At 41.4% G+C, this 21,194-nt stretch overlaps 4 protein-coding genes across 16 annotated transcripts in view; 3 read left to right on the forward strand and 1 right to left on the reverse strand.

The window, feature by feature from the left end:
- The window catches only part of nherf4b (NHERF family PDZ scaffold protein 4b), an 8,230-nt gene extending 2,243 nt beyond the window's left edge, over positions 1–5,987 (forward strand). For 3 of the 5 annotated variants that reach the window (XM_019895316.1, XM_019895317.1, XM_019895319.1), the window contains exons 3-11: positions 2,282–2,340; positions 2,417–2,622; positions 2,733–2,937; positions 3,012–3,148; positions 4,224–4,428; positions 4,498–4,694; positions 4,887–5,084; positions 5,150–5,359; positions 5,452–5,987. In XM_019895316.1, coding sequence (XP_019750875.1) covers positions 2,282–2,340; positions 2,417–2,622; positions 2,733–2,937; positions 3,012–3,148; positions 4,224–4,428; positions 4,498–4,694; positions 4,887–5,084; positions 5,150–5,359; positions 5,452–5,481 — 1,447 coding nt within the window. In that variant the 3' untranslated portion in view covers positions 5,482–5,987. Of the gene's footprint in view, positions 1–872; positions 1,186–2,281; positions 2,341–2,416; positions 2,623–2,732; positions 2,938–3,011; positions 3,149–4,223; positions 4,429–4,497; positions 4,695–4,886; positions 5,085–5,149; positions 5,360–5,451 lie in introns of those variants that run through there. The other 2 variants (XM_019895318.1, XM_019895320.1) reach the window with 2 other exon arrangements.
- On the reverse strand, positions 5,800–9,467 carry LOC109531181 (acidic mammalian chitinase-like). The gene is made up of 11 exons (XM_019895321.1): positions 9,449–9,467; positions 9,052–9,084; positions 8,911–8,937; positions 8,595–8,796; positions 8,451–8,522; positions 8,144–8,309; positions 7,935–8,059; positions 7,753–7,852; positions 6,621–6,785; positions 6,461–6,544; positions 5,800–6,343 (listed from the first exon to the last, which is right to left on the reverse strand). The coding sequence occupies exons 2-11, from the start codon at positions 9,074–9,076 to the stop codon at positions 6,206–6,208; spliced, it is 1,104 nt and encodes a 367-aa protein (XP_019750880.1). The 5' UTR covers positions 9,077–9,084; positions 9,449–9,467; the 3' UTR covers positions 5,800–6,205.
- Positions 9,468–13,722: 4,255 nt separating this feature from the next.
- Positions 13,723–17,606, forward strand: LOC109531088 (polyubiquitin-A). Of its 9 annotated transcripts, XM_019895163.1 has the most exons (3): positions 13,723–13,828; positions 14,626–14,856; positions 16,909–17,606. In XM_019895163.1, the coding sequence occupies exons 2-3, from the start codon at positions 14,634–14,636 to the stop codon at positions 17,601–17,603; spliced, it is 918 nt and encodes a 305-aa protein (XP_019750722.1). In that variant the 5' UTR covers positions 13,723–13,828; positions 14,626–14,633; the 3' UTR covers positions 17,604–17,606. The 9 variants fall into 9 exon arrangements, with proteins under 9 accessions (XP_019750722.1, XP_019750715.1, XP_019750717.1 ...); XM_019895156.1 differs by lacking the exon at positions 13,723–13,828 and having other exon boundaries at positions 14,626–16,810; positions 17,039–17,606; XM_019895158.1 differs by lacking the exon at positions 13,723–13,828 and having other exon boundaries at positions 14,626–16,810; positions 17,267–17,606.
- A 1,136-nt stretch (positions 17,607–18,742) lies between these two features.
- atp5l (ATP synthase, H+ transporting, mitochondrial F0 complex, subunit g) lies at positions 18,743–21,170 on the forward strand. The gene is made up of 3 exons (XM_019895247.1): positions 18,743–18,884; positions 19,223–19,383; positions 20,972–21,170. Exons 1-3 carry the CDS (start codon positions 18,833–18,835, stop codon positions 21,068–21,070), a joined length of 312 nt encoding a protein of 103 aa, XP_019750806.1. The 5' UTR covers positions 18,743–18,832; the 3' UTR covers positions 21,071–21,170.
- The last annotated feature ends 24 nt before the right edge of the window (positions 21,171–21,194 follow it).

Genomic DNA, 21,194 nt, shown 5'->3' on the forward strand with positions numbered 1-21,194 from the left:
TTTTAATACAGTTTAACTCAAAAGCTACAGTATATCTTTACACTCTGACTCGACAATGTGTATCATAGGACAATTATTAGCAAAGTGAACCCTACTCTGATGAATAATGTAATCCCACTGGCCAAAAAGTTTTATGATGGGAAAAGCAAACAGTGATCCATTAGTAGCACCAAAGTGTTTTTGCTCTCCTCCAACCAAAAAGAGAAGTTGCATGGCCACATGCAGTATGTGAAGAATTCCATGCTGCCGAATTGTACTACTCAGTGCATTACTTTTATCCTGTCCAACTAGAAAAGAACAGGGAGGTTGAGGCACTGTAGTTTGTTACACTTTGTGAGATGGATTAAATGTAACTGACATCGTTATCAAAAGCATGGCAATCATCTGATCCCTGTATTTGAGGGAATTATGATTGTCCTTCATGTAGTATTAACTTGGAGTTGGTTGAAGTTAAGAAGCAACAAGAAAAGTTTTTCAAATGGAATCTGTATTCTTTCACACGATTGATCACAGAAAACGATTTTGGCAGATATGCTGTCAAAAACCTTCACTGTATGATTCCAAAGGCATCAAATTGGTATTGACTCAAAATTGACAATAATGAATCAATAATACAATTAATCAACCATATTCCATGACAACAATTAATGCGGAAACTACTGTTTATACTGCTATCTTTGATTGTATTTGACAGAAGATTACGAAGGGTTCACAGTGTTCTTTGGAAAGCTGACCCTCCTTGAAAGAGAGCAAAGATTAAGATAATTCTCGGAAAGTTGAACACAATTTTATGGTTCTGCAATTTAACTGTCAAACACGGTCTTGAATGCTGATGCCTCCATTCAGTGCATAGAACCGACATTCACAGGGCACGAAGTTCAAATTGATATTCTTTTCCTTGAACTGCGATTGACATTTATTAGTCTGTGTTTTGGGCTGGGCGTTTAGCAAATAAGAAACATTGTAAATATTCACTTCACTGCATGCTACTCAAACCAGAAACTTAATCTGACCTTTTTATCCCAACGCTTGGTAGTAATGAAATGCAGGAAAAAGAAAGTTCCCCTGTTGGTCTAAACATCTATTTCCTTATCTTTCCTCGCTCTTTAAATCAACTTTATTGTGAACAGAGAACTGCTCCAACATGAACATCAAGCCTCCCAAAGAAACACGGTACTGTATACAGTTGAGTATAATGATTAAACAACAGAGTTTAGACATGAAAACATTAGCTTGCGCAGTGCTCATGTGAAAAATATGACACTTGACCGTGTTTTTGATGTATTTATTTATGTATTTATTTATTTTTGTTCAGTACAGCATTTTCAATTTTAGGTCACTGTAATTTGTAATCCATTGGCACCAAGATAAAACAATCTTAACAGATTACGGTTTTATTTTGGCCATATAATTATCATGAAGGTGGCCAGGTGGTCCAGTGGTTAGCGCGTTCATCTGACAGTGCAGAGGTCATGGGTTCTGTCCCGGCTCCGGCCTTCCAGTGTGGAGTTTGCATGTTCTTCCCGGGCCTGCGTGGGTTTTCTCCGGGTACGCCGGTTTCCTCCCACTTTCCAAAAACATGCATGGCATGCTGATTGAAAATGAATGAATGAATTATTTACAATTTACATTCAATGAATATAGAGTCATGATAATTATCCATCCATCCATCCATTTTCCGAACCACTTTATCCTCACAAGGGTCGCGGGGGGTTGCTGGAGCCTATCCCAGCTGTCTTCGGGCGCAGGCGGGGGACACCCTGAATCGGGTGCCAGCCAATCGCAGGGCACACAGAGACAAACAACCATCCGCACTCACGCTCACACCTAGAGACAATTTGGAGCATTCAAACAGCCTGCCATGCATGTTTTTGGTGTGGGAGGAAACCGGAGGACCCAGAGAAACCCCACGCAGGCCCGGGGAGAACATGCAAACTCCACACAGGGAGGCTGGTGCTGGAATTGAACCCGGTACCCCTGCACTGTGAGGTCGATGCGCTAACCACTGGACTACCGGGCTGCCAATTGTAAATAATTCCCACTTGATTTATGTCTAAATTTAGCGCAATTGATGCATTTTATTGTTCATATTTCTGATTACTTTGGGTTGATGTCACTGTGCCCTGTTGCAAACCAAATCATTCTACAAAGGACAATTCCAATGAAGTGAAGTGAAAGATTGTTTCATCAAGTAACTTACCCGATGCATTTAAACTGCACATGCCCACCTTAATTACACGTTAAACTAAAGCGATGTGGTCTCTTGTCTCTTACTGTGAAGGAAATTTACATTTAATCCTAAAGAGGGAATAGACAACCCCCTGATGGTCATCACGGAAGGTACCTCGTCATGCAAGAGCTTCTCATCATCCACTGTCGACAAATGCATTAAAGCACCGTTCTCTTCACTTCACAGAATCGACACCCAGACCGCGTCTCTGTGTGCTTAAAAAGGAAGAAGGGGAGGCCTACGGCTTTCATTTGAGAGTGGAATGGGTGAAACAAGGACATATTATCAGAAATGTAGTTTCTGGGGGGATCGCGGGGCGCTGTGGACTCGAAGATGGAGACAGGCTTCTTGAAGTCAACAACGTTTATGTCGAGGATGCTCCTCACCAGGAGGTAAACCAGTTGAGTCATCCATTTATTCTCTCCGCATTTTCTTTTATATCCGGGAGAAGGTTCTTGTCTGTGGATGTCTTTCAGCTGAAATAAGAGTCATTTTGCATCAGGTGGCCAGGAGAATAAAGCTCAGTGGACATCACTTGTGCTTATTGGTTCTGGACGGGGACGCATATGAAAAGGCAACCGCCAAGGGTCATGACCTCCGTGATCTTGTCAAAGCATATAAGGGTGAAGACTTGAAGCCACCTAGACTGTGTCACATCACCAGGGATCCTGTCTTGGGTCTGGGCATGAAATTCACACCTGTTGGAGGTAACACCACTTGTGGCACTCACGTGTTGAAAGACTGCGCAGGATTTTTCAGTTTTGTCCATTTTGCCACATAGCTGAAAAGGGTTGCTTCTCTGTCAGCCTGGTGCCTGGAGGGGCAGCTGAAAAGGCCGGCGTACTCAAGGGGGACCGACTGGTGTGGATGAATGGAGCCGTGGCTTCAGATCTCACACACTCTGCACTCAGCAGAATGGTATAAACAGCTCGCTTAATACATAAAGATCAAGCATTTGCACAGCGATGGAATATCTATGAGCGTATTTCCTTCTGTGAAATGTTATGCCAGGACTTCACACTCAGCCACCTCTGTTGCTGCTTGTTGGTAGAATTGCCTGCCTTCCTTATTGTCTTCAGTCAACAGTCTTGCTCTGTTTTGTTCAGATCGTGTCACTGAGTTGGCCAAACAGGAAGTTTATTTGTCTTATTAAATTACATCTCAGACAAGCTGGCTACGGATCCGAAGATTGTTTTTATTTTGTTTTGAGTTTTGGATTTTCTGTTCTTGAAATTTGCCTGTGATTTGCAGCAGTTTGAAAATCCACAGTATTTACAATTTTTAAGGCATCACCGAATTGTACATCATGATCATAATTGACCGACTGCAGAGTATTCTTGAGATGTTGATGCTGTGTATTTTTTTTCAAGAATCGATTTACAAGAAAATAATTTTATTATTGGCGGTACGGCGGCCGACTGGTTAGCACGTCCCCTACACAGTGCAGGGGTCAGGCATTCAATTTTGGCCCCAGCCTTCCTGTGTGGAGTTTGCATGTTCTCCCAGGGTCTGCGTGGGTTTTCTCTGGGTACTCCGGTTTACCCCCACATTCCAAAAACATGCATGGGAGGTTAAATTGCCCCACACCCGTGACCCTCATGAGGATAAGTGGATAAGATAATGAATGGATAATTTTGTTATCTTCCGTTTTCGTGGCCTTCTGTGGAGATTAAGATTTGGGAATTGGCCAAAATCAGTCACCAGATCTCAACCCAATAGAACATGCTCGTAAGGTACGGACTATAAATGTGAAAGCCGAAATTGGATGCGGCTGTGGTGAAGGTCTGGCCAAACATCTGCAGGGGAGAAAATCTGAATTTCGTGATGAGTATTGTCTCCAGATCTCTGGCAGTCATTGATTGCAAAGTCATTTCATGCAAGAATGTGGCTTTGTTGAAACACTTTTGAGTGCCTGAAAATAGACATACTCAGTTTAAAATGGATTTGATTCCTAAATAGTTTAATTCAAACCATATGTACAATTTTGTTGCAGATGAAAAAATGCGGCAAATACATCACCATCCTAGTGATCGACAGCAAGAGTGAGAAGAAGTACACTCAACTAAAAATGCCCATACTCCCTACTATGGCGGTTCCACACCATCTGCCTTATAGATCGAAAAAACTCGAGTTGGATTTGGCGCCTGAAGGTTACGGTTTCCTCCTTCGCTTCGAGAAGGCCCCTTCAGGACGTACAGGTGGGTGCTCAAAGTGTGTCCATCACCTGTATTGCATTTTGGTTTGAAATGTGTCTCCGTACGCGACAGCTCATGTGCTGCGTAAGGTGGACACTGGCAGTCCGGCAGAGAGGGCTGGGATCCGAGATGGCGATGTACTGCTGGAGGTGAACGGAGAGTCTGTGGAGTTGCTACAGCATGACGAGATTGTGACAAGAGTGAGAGAGAGTGGCCGACATATCTCACTGACCACAGTTATTCCGCAGGGCCATGAGTTTTACACACAGGTTGGTTTCCTTTTGCATTCCATATTTTATTTTTGGGGTGTGGTGAATACAACCACAGCATCTGTGAATTTCATCTTACAATATCAGTGAAGCTCTATACTTGATCTAATGCCTTTACAGTGCCACAGCATCTGTGAATTTCATCTTAGAATATCAGAGTGAAGCTCTATACTTGATCTAATGCCTTTACAGTTAGGTCTGTCACCTCTCATCTTCTGTGAGGATGATGCTATTCAAATGGAAAGCAGAGAACCAGTTCCCGCATCACAACATTGCCTGCAAACTGGAGGTTCATCTAAGACCAGGCTCTGTTCTCTTCAAAAAGGCTCCTTGGGGTATGGCTTCAACTTTGGCTGTAGACCACAGTGTCCTGGGACCTTCATCAGTCAAGTAGGGTTGAATATCATCTTTCAATTACACTGCATGAAGGTAACATTTTTTTTTCTCTTGGTCAGGTGGCCCCGGGAAGCCCGGGGAAGAAAGCAGGACTAAGAATGGGTGATATAGTGATAGAAGTAAATGGACAAAATGTGGAGGACCAATACTTAGAAGACGTAATTATGCTTGTGAAGGAAGGAGGGCCTTGCCTTTCCTTACTCGTTAAGGATAAGGAGGGCTATGACGACTTGAAAAAGAGCGAAGAACTTTCTTCCACCGCCAGTGAGGTGACAAAATATTTCACAGCACAATTAAACAAGCATTTAACAATGATTACGTGTATAACATTTTCCTTCCATTTCTGGCTCATTCTCAACAGGGCGAAGAAACAGAAGTCTCACGTTTGTGAAATGACTTCAATCGGCATGACAACAAACACTCCATGCTGTGCACCTTCTGATGGGACTTCCTCAACTCCAATTTTTTAACAGTGTTAATATTAACTGGGTGACCCATTTGAATAGCCTTATATGCATGGCGCGTAAAATATCCAAATCATACAAATATTCTCTCCATTTTACCGCGTCACACATAATGTGCCTGTATGCAGCCAAATGTGTTACTTGGATAATTCACGATTTTTTTTAACTCACGTTTTTTTTTTTTCTGTATTCCAGGACTGAAATGAACACCTTTGTCAAAACATAAATGAAAAAAATGCACAACATTAAATTATTGAGAGATTTAATTGAATTTCGTTTCACAGAATCACCCGATTAAAACATCTAGTAATATGCAGACTGGTGTCAACAGCTATCCATGATGATCTTCAGCTACTGATAACCACACAAAATATAATCTGCAACAACTGCATTACAATCAGTGGCTGACTACAAAAACACCATAAATGAAAAAAAAAATCCTGCCTTCACAGATGATTTCAGCAGTTTAAAAAAGTACACATTATGGCTGGTTAGATAATTAATCTTTATCTCCACTTTGGCCCCAATTAAGTAAATTCACCTAATGCACACCTAGCTACCAAAAACGATTGTATAATGGTCTTTATGACAAGGAAGGAAGACCGTACTGTTTCAAACTCGTGAAATATGAAACATAATGATGTTACCCGCTTACAGAATTAGCTCATCGTGCAGATGTTGGATAACAGGATATTTGCTGTCATGGCTGCAGCAACTTTGATTGAAGTCATCCAGGTCCAGGGACAGGACAAAGACTCCTCCAAACTGGTATTTTTTTATGTAATCAACCTTCGGAGCCAAGGGAAAAATGTTAACTGTACATTGTGCGCTTTCATATTATCAACTTGATAAACCACATTTTCCTGACTCCGTTTGAGGGGTTTGCCTTTGATTGAGTTGGACTACCTTTGCATCGATAGAAGCGATGTCATCAAAGACAACCTGCGTTGTTGTTGAAGCCCCAAGAAGCCCTTGCAGGAAAGAGCACACCTGAAAGGAAGACCCACATTTTGAAATACCGCATTGTCATCTGTTCAAACAGAAGGTGCCGCTGTTCATATTTTACCTCATAACGGGCTAAGAATCCTTCCGGTAAATCAGCTAAATTGCCTCCCACCACGTGAACAGTGCCCAGAATGTCAATCATAAACGATTCTCCAAATACCCCAATTCCCATGTTAATCTTATGGGCAGGTACTCCCAATTTATGCCAGACGTTCACTGCAAAAGCCTGAGGAAAAAGGCATGGTGGAAAATAGTTAGGGCCAAGAAAACAGAGATGGTGTTCAAACCAAATAAATCATGATGCATGGATTGATTTAGGTCAGAGGTCGGCAACCCAAAATGTTGAAAGAGCCATATTGGACCAAAATAAACAAAAAACAAATATGTCTGGAGCCGCAAAAAATAAAAAGCCTTATAATGAAGCCAACACATGCTGTATGTATCTATATGAGCTATATTAGCCTGTTATCAACATGACTATCAACAAGTTGGCTACAAATACACAACGAGCATTCATGTTTAGAGTTTTTTTTTTCCCCTGCAGTTCATCCTGTAGAGGAGGGGTGCCCAAACTTTTTTGACGGAAGATCTACTTTTGGAACAACGAACCTCCCGCGATCGACCCGTTACCACACACACGCGCCTATGTACACATATGCCGTAATGAGCAACAGCCATAACGGCCGCTAAGATGAACGAGGGACGCACTTTCACAACGGGCTAACTATCGTAGCTCACATTTACCGTTTAAAAATGCTTCTCTTGGCCGCCCAGATTCCCATTTTTAGCAAGTACCCTCAGTGAATTGTACACGAAAGGCAGCTTTTTTTTTTTTTTTTTTTTTACAACACCCCCCTGACTGACATCCCCCCCTGCAAATAGAAACGTGTGTCGCAGGCTATGACGCAAATATTCGTTGATGAAATGTTGACATTTAATTTTTATTTGACACATTTTTACAGCATCAGAAAACGTTAATAATGTTTGTGTCATGTTTGTCGTCTGACAGAAACCATATTAAAACAAAAATATATATTTCCCTCCCATCTTTTTCCATTTTCAAACATTTTTGAAAAAGCTCTAGGGAGCCACTAGGGGGGGGGGGGCGCTAAAGTGCCACATGCGGCTCGAAAGCCGCAGGTTGCCGACCCCCGAGTTAGCTAAAGAGGGGGCTTGCGCTGGTTGTTACTTACCGCCTCACTGAATGATTTGGCCGGAGTGGCGAAAGATGGTTGGCCTTTTTGAAAGATGATTTCAATATCGGACGTCATCACGTTGAAGAAGTCGACGTGGCTGATAAAACACAGAAGACTTACCGCGCGGCAAAACATGACAAGGGCGCATTGTTGAAAAATGTTTGAAAATGTGGATTTACTCTGCAATGTGTTCGACCTCGTAGCTCTGATGAATGACAAATGGCTGAGCAGAGACACTCATAGTGAGCAGGAGTTTTTCAGATCCATTTTGGGCCGCCTCGGCTATAAAAGCTTCGTGCAATTCCTATACAAACAAAAAGGCTTTGTGAGGCGGAAACACATGTTTCTCTGACAGTGTCCTCAGTAGATGGGAATTTCAGGATCATACCTGGATGAGCTTTGTGTACTGTTCCTTGATTTCTATTAAAGTCTCCGTTTTAGCCTGCCACAAGATGTTTATCCCATCAAACATGTAAGCAGGTTCTCTCAGAACGGAGATTACAGACTGGATAAAGGTCTTCCTATTTTCTTGCGTGGCTATCAGTTGATGCAAACTGATGAACACAAGGAAAAGCACAGCGGCAAAACAAAATAAGTTGGGTGCAGACGAAGGGAGGGATGCAACTTTCCAGTCTTGCAATGATGACTTCAGTCATAGTAACTACAGTATGGCTACATCGTCCACCTTTACTTACAATGGATATTCCATCAGGTTGACCTCCAGAAGGATCTTCAGATCTGGATTACTGGTGGACCAAACATGTTTGCTTGTTTATTACTCAACATATTATCCAGTGGGGGGTAAAAAAAAAGACAAATTGAAATGCACAAGGTCTAACCTGGTCTTCAGATTCTTGAAGTGTGGGAATTTTGTTTTGTCACTCGAGTTTGGGGAAATGTTAAAACTCGAATCGATGGTGACAAAACTATAGATCAGATGGGTACACAGATGTGGTTGGATGTCATCAATTGTGAAATTTCCAACCCCCCATCTTTGGTCTGAGACGCTGTTATAGACACACACCAGTCGTTCGGTTGAGCCTGAAAAATTGTAAAAATCAAATGGCATGTAAATAGCGAATAATATCCACACTATTTAGACCTTGCAAATTTTCCTCACTAGATCTACGAACCATTGCAAGACAAAAAACTTACCCAACCAAGCAGTGGCCAGCAAGAGACCTGCAAATTGACATACCTTGTCAGAAATGTTCAAACTTCAAATGCAACGTGTTAATCTGACAATCACTGTTAAAAAAAACAAAAACTGATTTATCATGTATTTGTGCACCTTACCTGCAAATAGAATTGTCTTGTGCATTCTGTTTGCTATAAAGTTACAAAAAGAAGAATTAGAGGTCGTGGGATGCAAGATTTTACTTTGACTTGCCTTTTAGAATTGATCAAATAGTTGAATCAAGATTTTTTTTTCACCTTTTTTCTTATTTTTGGTGAGAAAGATTGAATCAGTGACCAAAGAATATCTGGAATGATTGGAGAAAACAGAGAAATCAAGAGCACAATTCCTTCCATCAATCCATTTCCCATTACCGGGGACAGCTGAGCTAGAGCCATCCCAGGTACCTTTGAGCAAGAGGCGGCTTCCAAAAAAAAATAAAAATAAGGATTTCATTGAATAGCTTTTTCAAATTACTAAATCAAGAATACTCAACAAATAAACATATCTACTTACCAACGCAAAGACAGCTTCGAGTACCTCTCTATGCTGACGGGTGAGCGATGAAGAGATGGTCTCATTTATATGGTTGAAAAAGGCGTGTCATTCTCTTCGGAAACTTGCCCTTCTTTATTCAATCTTCTTATTGTGCCTTCATTATCAAAACTGATTCTAATAGCCCAAAAATGACGAGTCAAAAAAAAAACAACCCCAAAAACTGTTGCAATCAACACAGCAGAGCGCCTGAGAGCTGAACATGTTGCACCCCTCAATGAAAGTTCAAGTTCAGCCTACAATGGCTTTTGGAGAGTCTCTTTAAATTTGACTGAAGGGTTTGGACAAAGCTTTTCGCAACACTTGTTACCTTACACGTCACCACTTATTGATAAAGCAGTGAATCATTACAGTTCAGGTTGCGGCTTCTTTATTTATGAATTCTAGTCACCACTTATTGATAAAGCAGTGAATCATTACAGTTCAGGTTGCGGCTTCTTTATTTATGAATTCTAGTCACCACTTATTGATAAAGCAGTGAATCATTACAGTTCAGGTTGCGGCTTCTTTATTTATGAATTCTATTGTTCATTAACCAGTCCGGTTTGGTGATTTGGCCATTGCCGTATGGAGCATCTGAGCTGAACTCAATTCAGTCCAAATTAACTTAATTTATAGAGCAGAGTCTGCAATCTGTAGCCCTTGATTATGTGGAAATGTTTGTCATGTAAACATTGCATCGAGCATTGGAATGACCCGGATTGGTCATAAATGTGATCTCATTATCATCCACGTCACAGCAATAGTGACTTTCCTCAAATTCCTGAACTAATGACATGCAAACAATGGATTTAAAAACTGGCTGAGTCCATTTTGGTAGTGCAGCAAAAACCTCAACTCAATGTTTGCTGTAGTTGCAAATCAGATCTGCATAACGGTCAGGAGATTTGACCTTTTCATAATTCATCAATATTCTTGGGCTGTGTTGTGTGATTGTCTTTCTTGAGGTCATCCCACAGTATCTCAATTGGGTTGAGGTCTGGACTCTGACTGGGCCACTTCAGATGGCAATTTTTGTTGTTGTTGAAGCCATTCAGTTGTTGATTATCTTCTGTCTTTTGGGTTACTGTCCTGTTTCAAGCTTCAATTGCTCGACAGATAGTCTTGGCATCTTTCACATTATCCATAAGAGCCTGTCATGTACCAATGATAACCTGTAACCTGATAACACGATAAGATGTCCACTGTCGTAACCGCTGTCCCTGAAAGGGTTAAAGACAATTTCATTGTCTTCCTCAGTAGATGAGTGTAAAAACACTGACTAAAAAATGAAATATTTTGTCATTTTTATCGCCCAGCGTATATTACAGTAAACATCTTCACTTACCAATATGGAAGGAGCCTTGAATCAAGGAAATAATGTCAACTGCTGTGTAGAATTTTCTTTTTCCTGAATCAGCCGCCATCTTAAAAAGCTTGCAAAATTGCCGAAGGCACCCTTTATTTTGACTCAGGCAAAATAAAACTGCCAAAGTCACACTCTTGACATAGGCAACTACATTAAATTGGTTAGAATGGCACAATCTGTTTAACTCAGGTTAGCGGCAAATCAATAGGCAGTCATAGCATGAAAAAAAAAAAATTGTACAAAAATGACTGGCAATTATTTTAAGAGGGTGATGATCCGAATGAACAGTTTGTACAGTACAAAAACAAAGTTTTGATTGTTCCAGCAATGTGATCATTGCTCATTAAATAATTCTGAAGGGCATAATCAGAAAACACACCCTGGATTTTATTGTAAGGTAACCTTTCCCTTCTCACAACATGTGGTGACTGTCTACTAGTTTAGGTAAAAATGCCATTGTATTGTTGAACTTGCCCTAGTTTTACTGCAGATAGCGCAGGTTCAGTTCAGGGACATTCAGGCAGGGCCTACTGTCGCCTGATTGCAGAAACAAATGAGTGAAAAGTAAAAAGACCAACCGAATGATTTTTACATTATTTTTTATTTTAGTTCGCTGGTGCTTTATACGTAATTTTGGTTTTCAATTCAATCATTTATTTCTTCAATAAAATAGCTGAATTTCCAATATACTGTATTAGAGAGAAAGGGGATAGACGTGTCTCAAGTGACGACACACATTAACTGATACAGGCAGTTATCGTGTGCGGTTCTGTCTGTTTTGATTGTGTTTCAACTCCAGCTGGAGTGAAGGACGGTTCCCTCCCTCTCGCGTTACCCCATCAAGCCTTGCCAAATATTTAAGTCTCTGTCAGATTATGATGTTTCCAAGTTTCCAAGTTTATTATCCAGGACTCAACTAACAGCAGATGTCTGTGGCAGGGCATCCAATCCATGATGACATGGCTGCCCTCATCCCCCTGTAAGGACAACGTCAGCTTCCCCAATGAACTAATACGTTTTTTGGATGAAACATCAATCCTACTTTGTACATGCGTACCAAAAATTGTTGGAAGTAATTGTAATGGAAGTGTTTTAACCCGAGGCTTTGTCGTCCTCATGCGCTGCAGAGCACGCCTTCCGTCAATAATGAGCATCTCGGTAATTATTCTATCCATCCATTTTCGAATCTTCTTATCCTCACGAGTGTCGGGGACGTGCTGGCGCCTATCCCAGCTGTCATCGGGCAGTAGGCGGAGGACACCCTGAACTGGTTGCCAGCCAATCGCAGTAATTATTTTACATTTTGCATTTTAAATATAAAAATTAAGTGAAACAAATGTGGGAACCACGAGAGGGAGGTTTCATCACTCTCTAAGAGGCGGAAATAGCCCCCCCTAAAAAAAATAAAAACCTACTTCATGGATTTCACCCGGGTAATTTTTGGAACATAACACCCGTGATAAATGAGGGACCAATGTGGGCAAACCTGTGCATTTATCACAGGGTAATCAGGTGATTTTTAGGCAACGCTGCTGAACATTGCCAGATTACAACCCTGCCACCTTATGGCCATATGCAGAATACACAAGGCATATTTGAAATATAATACTGACTGTACTGCATAGGTAAAAGCAAAGGTGTAAAACATATTTTCGTCAGGGTCACATTTTGCATGATCACATCCCATAGGTCTGTTTTGCACTCCTCTCAGAAAAATTAGCTGTGGCTTGTTAAAAATGGGGTTTCCACATCTATTTTTAGATATGATGCATCGGGTAACCTCATCTGTTACCCCATTTTCAGTTTGATTATTTTCATGCAGTATTTCTATGTTAAATGCACGGGTCGGCGGGATAACTCATGTATGTTGACTGCCCAAAAAGTGTTGAAACCTAGGTGACATATTCATATCAACCGATAACAAATAATTTGGAGGGGTTTAGGTGGACATGCAGACGAAAATCCATCCAGTTAAACATGCTAACATTTGTGTCACCAAACCTTGAATGGGGAGCGGGAGATGCAGGACCAGGAAAAAAACAGCCATCCCTGCCAGTGACGGTGTGTGTCAACTTTAATTGGCTCTATTAATTAAAACTTATTATTTATGTATTAATCTATGTAATTAATTAACTATAATGATTACTCGGCTTGTGAAATGGAACACTTTCAAGTTGTCTATCATCTTTATAATTCGGTTCATATTGTAAGGTCTTACGATCTCAGCTTCATTCTTTTTGTTCAAAACTGATCACAGGCCATTCCATTGTTTTGAATTAGAAAGAAGACGAGACTTTTACACGCATTTTAAAGCCTGTTAAATGGCATACCTTCCTTAGTTCTTAACTCGTTAACAAATTTAAAACGCCTTTTTGTTCTTTGATTCCAACTCTTTCTGGTGACATTGGTGTTGCTGGAAAAAAGTAAAATATTTTAATTGTCAGTACCTAAAGCATGGTCGTTATGGAAATACCTACTCACAGATTTAGCATGTTTGAAAGAACTTCGGCGATATGATTCAATTCAGATTCACATTCAGAAAACTTTATTTATCCCCATGGGGCAATTAGAGGTTGATTCAATTGATTTGTACGGTACAAAGAGTATTTACTTAATTAAATTTGGGCAACGACTTGACTTAGCATGCATGTTGCAAATTAACCACAAATCTAAAATTATTAGACACTTAGTGGAACATTCATTAAAGAAAACAATACATACAGTGTATGAAAAAGACTTGTCGGACATTCGGGACTAAATAAAGCTAGGCGCGTAAAAAAACGTCACGTGACGCCGGCACTCATGATGCTCGCCTCTGAATCAAACACGAACGGTGACATTCGTTGGTGTTTAGGTTTTATGACGATTCTGGTGACGACCGTATAAAATACCAACACCTTAGCCCAGGATGGGGTAAAAGGACACTTTCGCCTACCTTGTCAGGAGGAGGAAAACCAGACTCATAATTTCAACTATTGGAAGAGCGTTCGGCTGTAAGGACATTTCAAGCTTTAACAACCTTTTATGAAAATGTATATTTTGATACACAGTACACGCAATAAAATTTAAGACGTACAATAATCATGATTAATTGATAAGTGAAGTGGATTTTCACAAAATGGGAAAAAATCAATTTCAATAATGTCAAGTTTTGTCAACAAAACATAAAAGTACGTTATATGGACTAGTGTATAGACAAAACGTGTAATTTTTAAGGTGTGCCAGCTTAAGATATACAGTACACACTTGACATTCCTCAAAAGACTTGCCTATTTTTCATACACTACATAAAAATGATATATTCAATTCAAACGTTTGACTTTTACTGGACAAACTTGTAAAGTTCACAGGATGGATAAATTCAGTAAAACATTATTTGTAACACATCTTTATGTTTTAAAACTGCACACCCACAAAATTATCTTCTCGTATCTTTAAAGATTGTTTCTTTGCCTTTGTAAACAAATCTACTTTATGTACTCAATCTTACATGTATGGAACATAAAAGTTAAATAAAAATTGTAAATTCTGAAAGTTAAATTCATCAGAACTATTTTAAACATTGATTCTGATTCTTTCACAAATCACTAAAGGGGAGTCCACGAACCACTCGTGGTAGAGCAGCATATTTTGAGTATCATTGCTTTGGCCTTCGACTCTGAAGAGTCTGCTGTTGTGGGTAATGACTAAGTGAAACATATTGATGGTGAAGTTCGCTGTTTTGTGTGGGTTGCCTTTTTAAAAGAAGGGCAAGTGTAAAATACTTTTGTTCTTCTCTTTTTCTTCTAAGGTGCAAAAATGCAAATCTTTGTGAAGACCCTAACTGGCAAGACCATCACCCTTGAGGTTGAAGGCAGTGACACTGTTGAGAATGTTAAAGCCAAAATCCAGGACAAGGAAGGTATTCCTCCTGATCAGCAAAGGTTGATCTTTGCTGGCAAACAGTTGGAAGATGGCCGCACCCTCTCTGACTACAACATCCAGAAAGAGTCCACCCTCCATCTTGTCCTGCGTCTGAGAGGTGGAATGCAGATCTTTGTAAAGACCCTAACTGGCAAGACTGTCACTCTTGAGGTTGAGGGGAGTGATACTGTTGAGAATATGAAGGCCAAAATCCAGTACAAGGAAGGCATTCCACCTGACCAACAGAGGTTGATATTCGCTGGCAAACAATTGGAAGATGGCCGCACCCTCTCTGACTACAACATCCAGAAGGAGTCCACCCTCCATCTTGTCTTGCGTCTGCGAGGTGGCATGCAGATCTTTGTGAAGACCCTCACTGGCAAAACCATCACCCTTGAGGTTGAGGACAGTGACACTGTTGAAAATGTCAAGGTGAAAATTCAGGACAAAGAAGGCATTCCTCCTGACCAGCAGAGGTTGATATTTGCTGGCAAACAACTGGAAGATGGCCGCACCCTCTCTGACTACAACATCCAGAAAGAGTCCACCCTCCATCTTGTCCTGCGTCTGCGAGGTGGCATGCAGATCTTTGTAAAGACCCTAACTGGCAAGACCGTCACTCTTGAGGTTGAGGGGAGTGACACAGTTGAGAATGTGAAGGCCAAAATCCAGGACAAAGAAGGCATTCCTCCTGACCAACAGAGGTTGATATTTGCTGGCAAACAACTGGAAGATGGCCGCTCCCTCTCTGACTACAACATCCAGAAGGAGTCCACCCTCCATCTTGTCTTGCGTCTGCGAGGTGGCATGCAGATCTTTGTAAAGACCCTAACTGGCAAGACCGTCACTCTTGAGGTTGAGGGGAGTGACACAGTTGAGAATGTGAAGGCCAAAATCCAGGACAAAGAAGGCATTCCTCCTGACCAACAGAGGTTGATATTTGCTGGCAAACAACTGGAAGATGGCCGCACCCTCTCCGACTACAACATTCAGAAGGAGTCCACCCTCCATCTTGTCTTGCGTCTGCGAGGTGGCATGCAAATATTTGTGAAGACCCTCACTGGCAAAACTATCACCCTAGAGGTTGAGGACAGTGACACTGTGGAAAATGTGAAGGTCAAAATTCAGGACAAAGAAGGCATTCCTCCTGACCAACAGAGGTTGATATTTGCTGGCAAACAACTCGAAGATGGCCGCACCCTCTCTGACTACAACATCCAGAAGGAGTCCACCCTCCATCTTGTCTTGCGTCTGCGAGGTGGCATGCAAATATTTGTGAAGACCCTAACTGGCAAGACTGTCACTCTTGAGGTTGAGGGGAGTGATACTGTTGAGAACGTGAAGGCCAAAATTCAGGACAAAGAAGGCATTCCTCCTGACCAACAGAGGTTGATATTTGCTGGCAAACAACTGGAAGATGGACGGACCCTCTCTGACTACAACATCCAGAAGGAGTCCACCCTCCATCTTGTCCTGCGTCTGCGAGGTGGCATGCAGATATTTGTGAAAACCCTTACTGGCAAGACCATCACCCTTGAAGTTGAGGGAAGTGACACTGTTGAGAATGTGAAGGCCAAAATCCAGGACAAGGAAGGCATTCCTCCTGACCAACAGAGGTTGATATTTGCTGGCAAACAACTGGAAGATGGCCGCACTCTCTCTGACTACAACATCCAGAAGGAATCCACCCTCCATCTTGTCCTGCGTCTGCGAGGTGGCATGCAGATCTTTGTAAAGACCCTCACTGGCAAGACCATCACCCTTGAGGTCGAGGGCAGTGACACTGTTGAGAATGTGAAGGCTAAAATCCAGGACAAGGAAGGCATTCCCCCTGATCAGCAGAGGTTGATCTTTGCTGGTAAGCAATTAGAAGATGGACGCACCTTATCTGACTACAACATCCAAAAAGAGTCTACCCTTCATCTTGTCCTGCGTCTGCGAGGTGGCATGCAGATATTTGTGAAGACCCTTACCGGCAAGCCCGTCACCCTTGAGGTCGAGACTAGTGACACTGTTGAGAATGTCAAGGCCCAAATCCAAGACAAGGAAGGCATTCCCCCAGACCAGCAGAGGTTGATATTTGCCGGCAAGCCACTGGAAGATGACCAAACCCTCTCTGATTACAACATCCAGAAGGAGTCCACCCTCCACCATGTCCTGCGTTTGAGAGGTGGCATGCAGATCTTTGTGAAAACCCTAACTGGCAAGACAATCACTCTTGAGGTCGAGGGCAGTGATACTGTTGAGAATGTCAAAGCCAAAATCAAAGACAAGGAAGGTATTCCGCCTCATCACCAGAGGCTGATCTTTGCTGGCAAACAGCTGGGATGTGATCGCACCCTCTCTGACTACAACATCCAAAAGGAAGCTACTCTTCATCTTGTCCTGCGTTTGAGAGGTGGCATGCAGTTGTTTGTGAAGACCCTCACTGGCAAGACCATCACCCTTGAGGTTGAAGCCAATGATACAGTTGAGAATGTCAAGGCTAAAATCCAGGACAAGGAAGGTATTCCCCCTGACCAACAAAGGCTGATCTTTGCTGGAAAGCAGCTAGAAGATGGCCGTACCCTCTCTGATTACAACATCCAAAAGGAGGCTACGCTTCATCTCGTCCTGCGTCTACGAGGTGGCATGCAGATTTTTGTGAAGACCCTTACTGGTAAGACCATCACTCTTGAGGTTGAGGACAGTGACACGGTTGAGAATGTGAAAGCCAAAATCCAGGACAAGGAAGGAATTCCCCCTGATCAACAGAGGTTGATATTTGCTGGCAAACAATTAGAAGATGGCCGCACACTCTCTGATTACAACATCCAGAAAGAATCAACCCTCCATCTTGTCCTGCGTCTGCGAGGTGGGCTCTAGAGCAATTCAGGATTCCGTGCTTAAATCTCTGAAGTTAACATGTTATGTATGACTTGCTAAATGTGATTGAATAAAAGATTAAACCCAACAAAGGTTCCGTTACAATTTGTTGTGGGGGATTTTGAGATTTGCGTTTTCTGATTACTAGTTGGTGTGTTTGCAACGGGAAGGCCCATGCTTTCACCAATCGGGGATTTTAACATTGAGAAAAAAAATATTGCAATTAAAATGTCTAAAATTAAATATATTAAAATGGTGTATTTAACATATTTTTTTATGCACAGCAACTCCATTTTGTATGGTGTCTGCTGCTGTAGGCTTAATTTGTAGTCATGAAAATACTCTTGAGAATTCAGTATTGCACAGAATGCATACTCGAGTTGCTTATATTTATGCTTGAGAATGAGAACCAAGGCAAATTTCCTTACTATTCTGACTTTACTGGCAGCTTCATCTGGCCTGAAAGCTTAAGTGCTTTAAGTTTCATCTGGCCATCACAACTACGGGGCAGTAGCTCTAACAAGCTAACTGCTGCCAATACAGTTTAATGATTCCACAAGAATGAAGTGTAAGTAAAGTAGGACCAAAGCAAACCATGAACAATGTAAGAAATATTTAATATGAAATCACATCGACAAGTTTTTGTAACCTTGCATGGAATAATGAATTCCATCCATCCAGCCATTCATTTTCCGATCCACTTATCCTCAAGGGTCGAGAGAGGTGCTGGAGCCTATCCCGGCTGTCTTCGGGCAGTAGGCGGGGGACACCCTGAACCGGTTGCCAGCCAATTACAAGGAATAAGGATTTTAGTTTTAAAAATGTTTTAATAATTTTGTTTTCATTTCATCGCAGTTTATGAATGTCAATTTCAAACATGAAAACTGTCATTAAAATATGAATGGCATACAAATTTAATATATATATATTTTTTCATAAAGCGAGTGTAGGTGTAATCTGAGCTGGTTTTGATCATGACGTTCCTCATACTGTATATTTAAAATTATTTGAGAATTACTGATTTTTTTTATCGTATCAAAACGACTGGTGGCAGAAAGTTATCAATAGACATTTTTATTGATCACTAATATTTTTGCCCTTGTACGTAAGACACGGGCAATTATGTACAGGCAGTTGTTTGGGCAGCTCTTGATACGGGTCCTTTTGCTGGAGGTGACATTCAGCCGGCTAGCAGCAGACGATCGAACAGCGTCGATTACCGTCTCAAAATGGCACAAGCAGTGCAAAAGCTGGTCGCCAAAGTGCCAAGTATGGTTGGCGGTAAGTTTTGTGTGTGTGTATTTGTTTTGTTGCAGTTCTATAATGCTTGTCCAGTTAGGACTCGCTATTTCTTTTTTGGTTCCACTATGTCAGTTGAGTTACCATGACCTATACTGACTGGTTGCTAACTGAATAAAATAAATAGTCGTAGCTATTGCGAGTTGGCGCAATTTGTCGTTGCCACAACGTGTATTGATTATGATTAAATAGCTAACTGCGGGTTGGTTAGTGGTTGGTTGCTGAGGGATCGTTTTTTTTTTTTTTTTTGTCGGAAGCTCGGCGCTAACGTTAGCATTAGCTGTCATTATTTTGGCTGAGCGTGTGTCCTCATCTCTCAGCCGCTGTCACCTACTCCAAACCTCGGCTAGCAACCTTCTGGCATTACGCCCGCGTTGAACTTGTCCCACCTAGTCCAGCCGAGATCCCCAAGGCCATCGAGGGGGCATCCAACATCATCAAGGGTTTCCAGACGGGACGCCTTGGACAAACAACAGTCAAGGTGCGTTGACGTGGTTTCACAGACGCTTGATGATGCTTTTTCCAAACGCTATTTAAAATGAGTGAGAACAATACGAAAATACTTGTTAGTTGGTTTTTTTTAATCAGCAAAACAACCTACACGATCCTGACGCTTGCACAATTTGAGATGCTATGCAAGAGCTGCATCACTTTTCACAACTATAACAATGCAAAGTCTCACGGACACTGTCGAGCGGTGCTGTGTAAGATTATTTTACTGCATGGGTCCACAACCGCGGACTGATCGTATTTGGAGGAAACAAGGCGCAGCTTATTACCTGGGCACTACCATCCCTACAGGGATGCAAAACACTCCCATAACATGATGCTGTGGGATGGTTTTCAGTAGCAGGACCTGGCAGATTAGTCAATATTGAGGGAAAGATATATTTTTTAAATAAATGTGCAAATCTATTATTTCAATAACTATTTACGGGGTTTGGTTTTGGTTGGTTTGCTGGGGGTTCTTTTTTTTTTTTTTTTTTGTCGGAAGCTCGGCGCTAACGTTAGCATTAGCTGTCATTATTTTGGCTGATCGTGTGTCCTCATCTCTCAGCCGCTGTCACCTACTCCAAACCTCGGCTAGCAACCTTCTGGCATTACGCCCGCGTTGAACTTGTCCCACCTAGTCCAGCCGAGATCCCCAAGGCCATCGAGGGGGCATCCAACATCATCAAGGGTTTCCAGACGGGACGCCTTGGACAAACAACAGTCAAGGTGCGTTGACGTGGTTTCACAGACGCTTGATGATGCTTTTTCCAAACGCTATTTAAAATGAGTGAGAACAATACGAAAATACTTGTTAGTTGGTTTTTTTTAATCAGCAAAACAACCTACACGATCCTGACGCTTGCACAATTTGAGATGCTATGCAAGAGCTGCATCACTTTTCACAACTATAACAATGCAAAGTCTCACGGACACTGTCGAGCGGTGCTGTGTAAGATTATTTTACTGCATGGGTCCACAACCGCGGACTGATCGTATTTGGAGGAAACAAGGCGCAGCTTATTACCTGGGCACTACCATCCCTACAGGGATGCAAAACACTCCCATAACATGATGCTGTGGGATGGTTTTCAGTAGCAGGACCTGGCAGATTAGTCAATATTGAGGGAAAGATATATTTTTTAAATAAATGTGCAAATCTATTATTTCAATAACTATTTAATTGTCAGAATTAATTCTTGTGTGTAGAATTTCAAGGTTAAAATTAATTTATTCCATTTTGAAATAAAGGCGTAACATAAAATGGCATGAAAGTAAATCACTGTGAATGCTCTTTGGTTGACCTTGGACTGTACAGTATCTGGTCAAATTCTGTTTGGTAATCCAAAGTCCTTTTCGGCCATCCTGACGTTTTGAGCAATCTGTTTAGAGATTTTTACTTATTTTTTGGTTCAAGTGTTTAAAGGTATTTTCAGAGGCTTGAAATGGAGCTCATCCAGTTTGAAACCGTTGACTTGTGTTTTGTCTTAATGGCTTTTGTGTTTGTTACATTGATTAGAGTATGGTGCTGTAACTGTTAAATTATTATTCAGAATTTTTTTTTGTTCCTTTCTGTACAGGATGCTCTCAGGAATGGGCTGGTGGCTACTGAAGTACTGATGTGGTTTTACATTGGCGAATGCATTGGAAAAGGAGGAATTATTGGCTATAATGTCTGAACTTTTGGACTGTCTATTTTCTTTTCCTCTTGAGCATTGTATGCTCTGCATCCTACAAAATATTAGGGAACAATAAACAGATGTGTATTATTACAAAAAACGTTTTCTTCACATTGTCTCTCTC

The sequence above is a fragment of the Hippocampus comes genome, unplaced genomic scaffold, assembly GCF_001891065.2.
Source record: "Hippocampus comes isolate QL1 unplaced genomic scaffold, H_comes_QL1_v1.1 scaffold177, whole genome shotgun sequence".
NCBI lineage: Eukaryota > Metazoa > Chordata > Actinopteri > Syngnathiformes > Syngnathidae > Hippocampus > Hippocampus comes.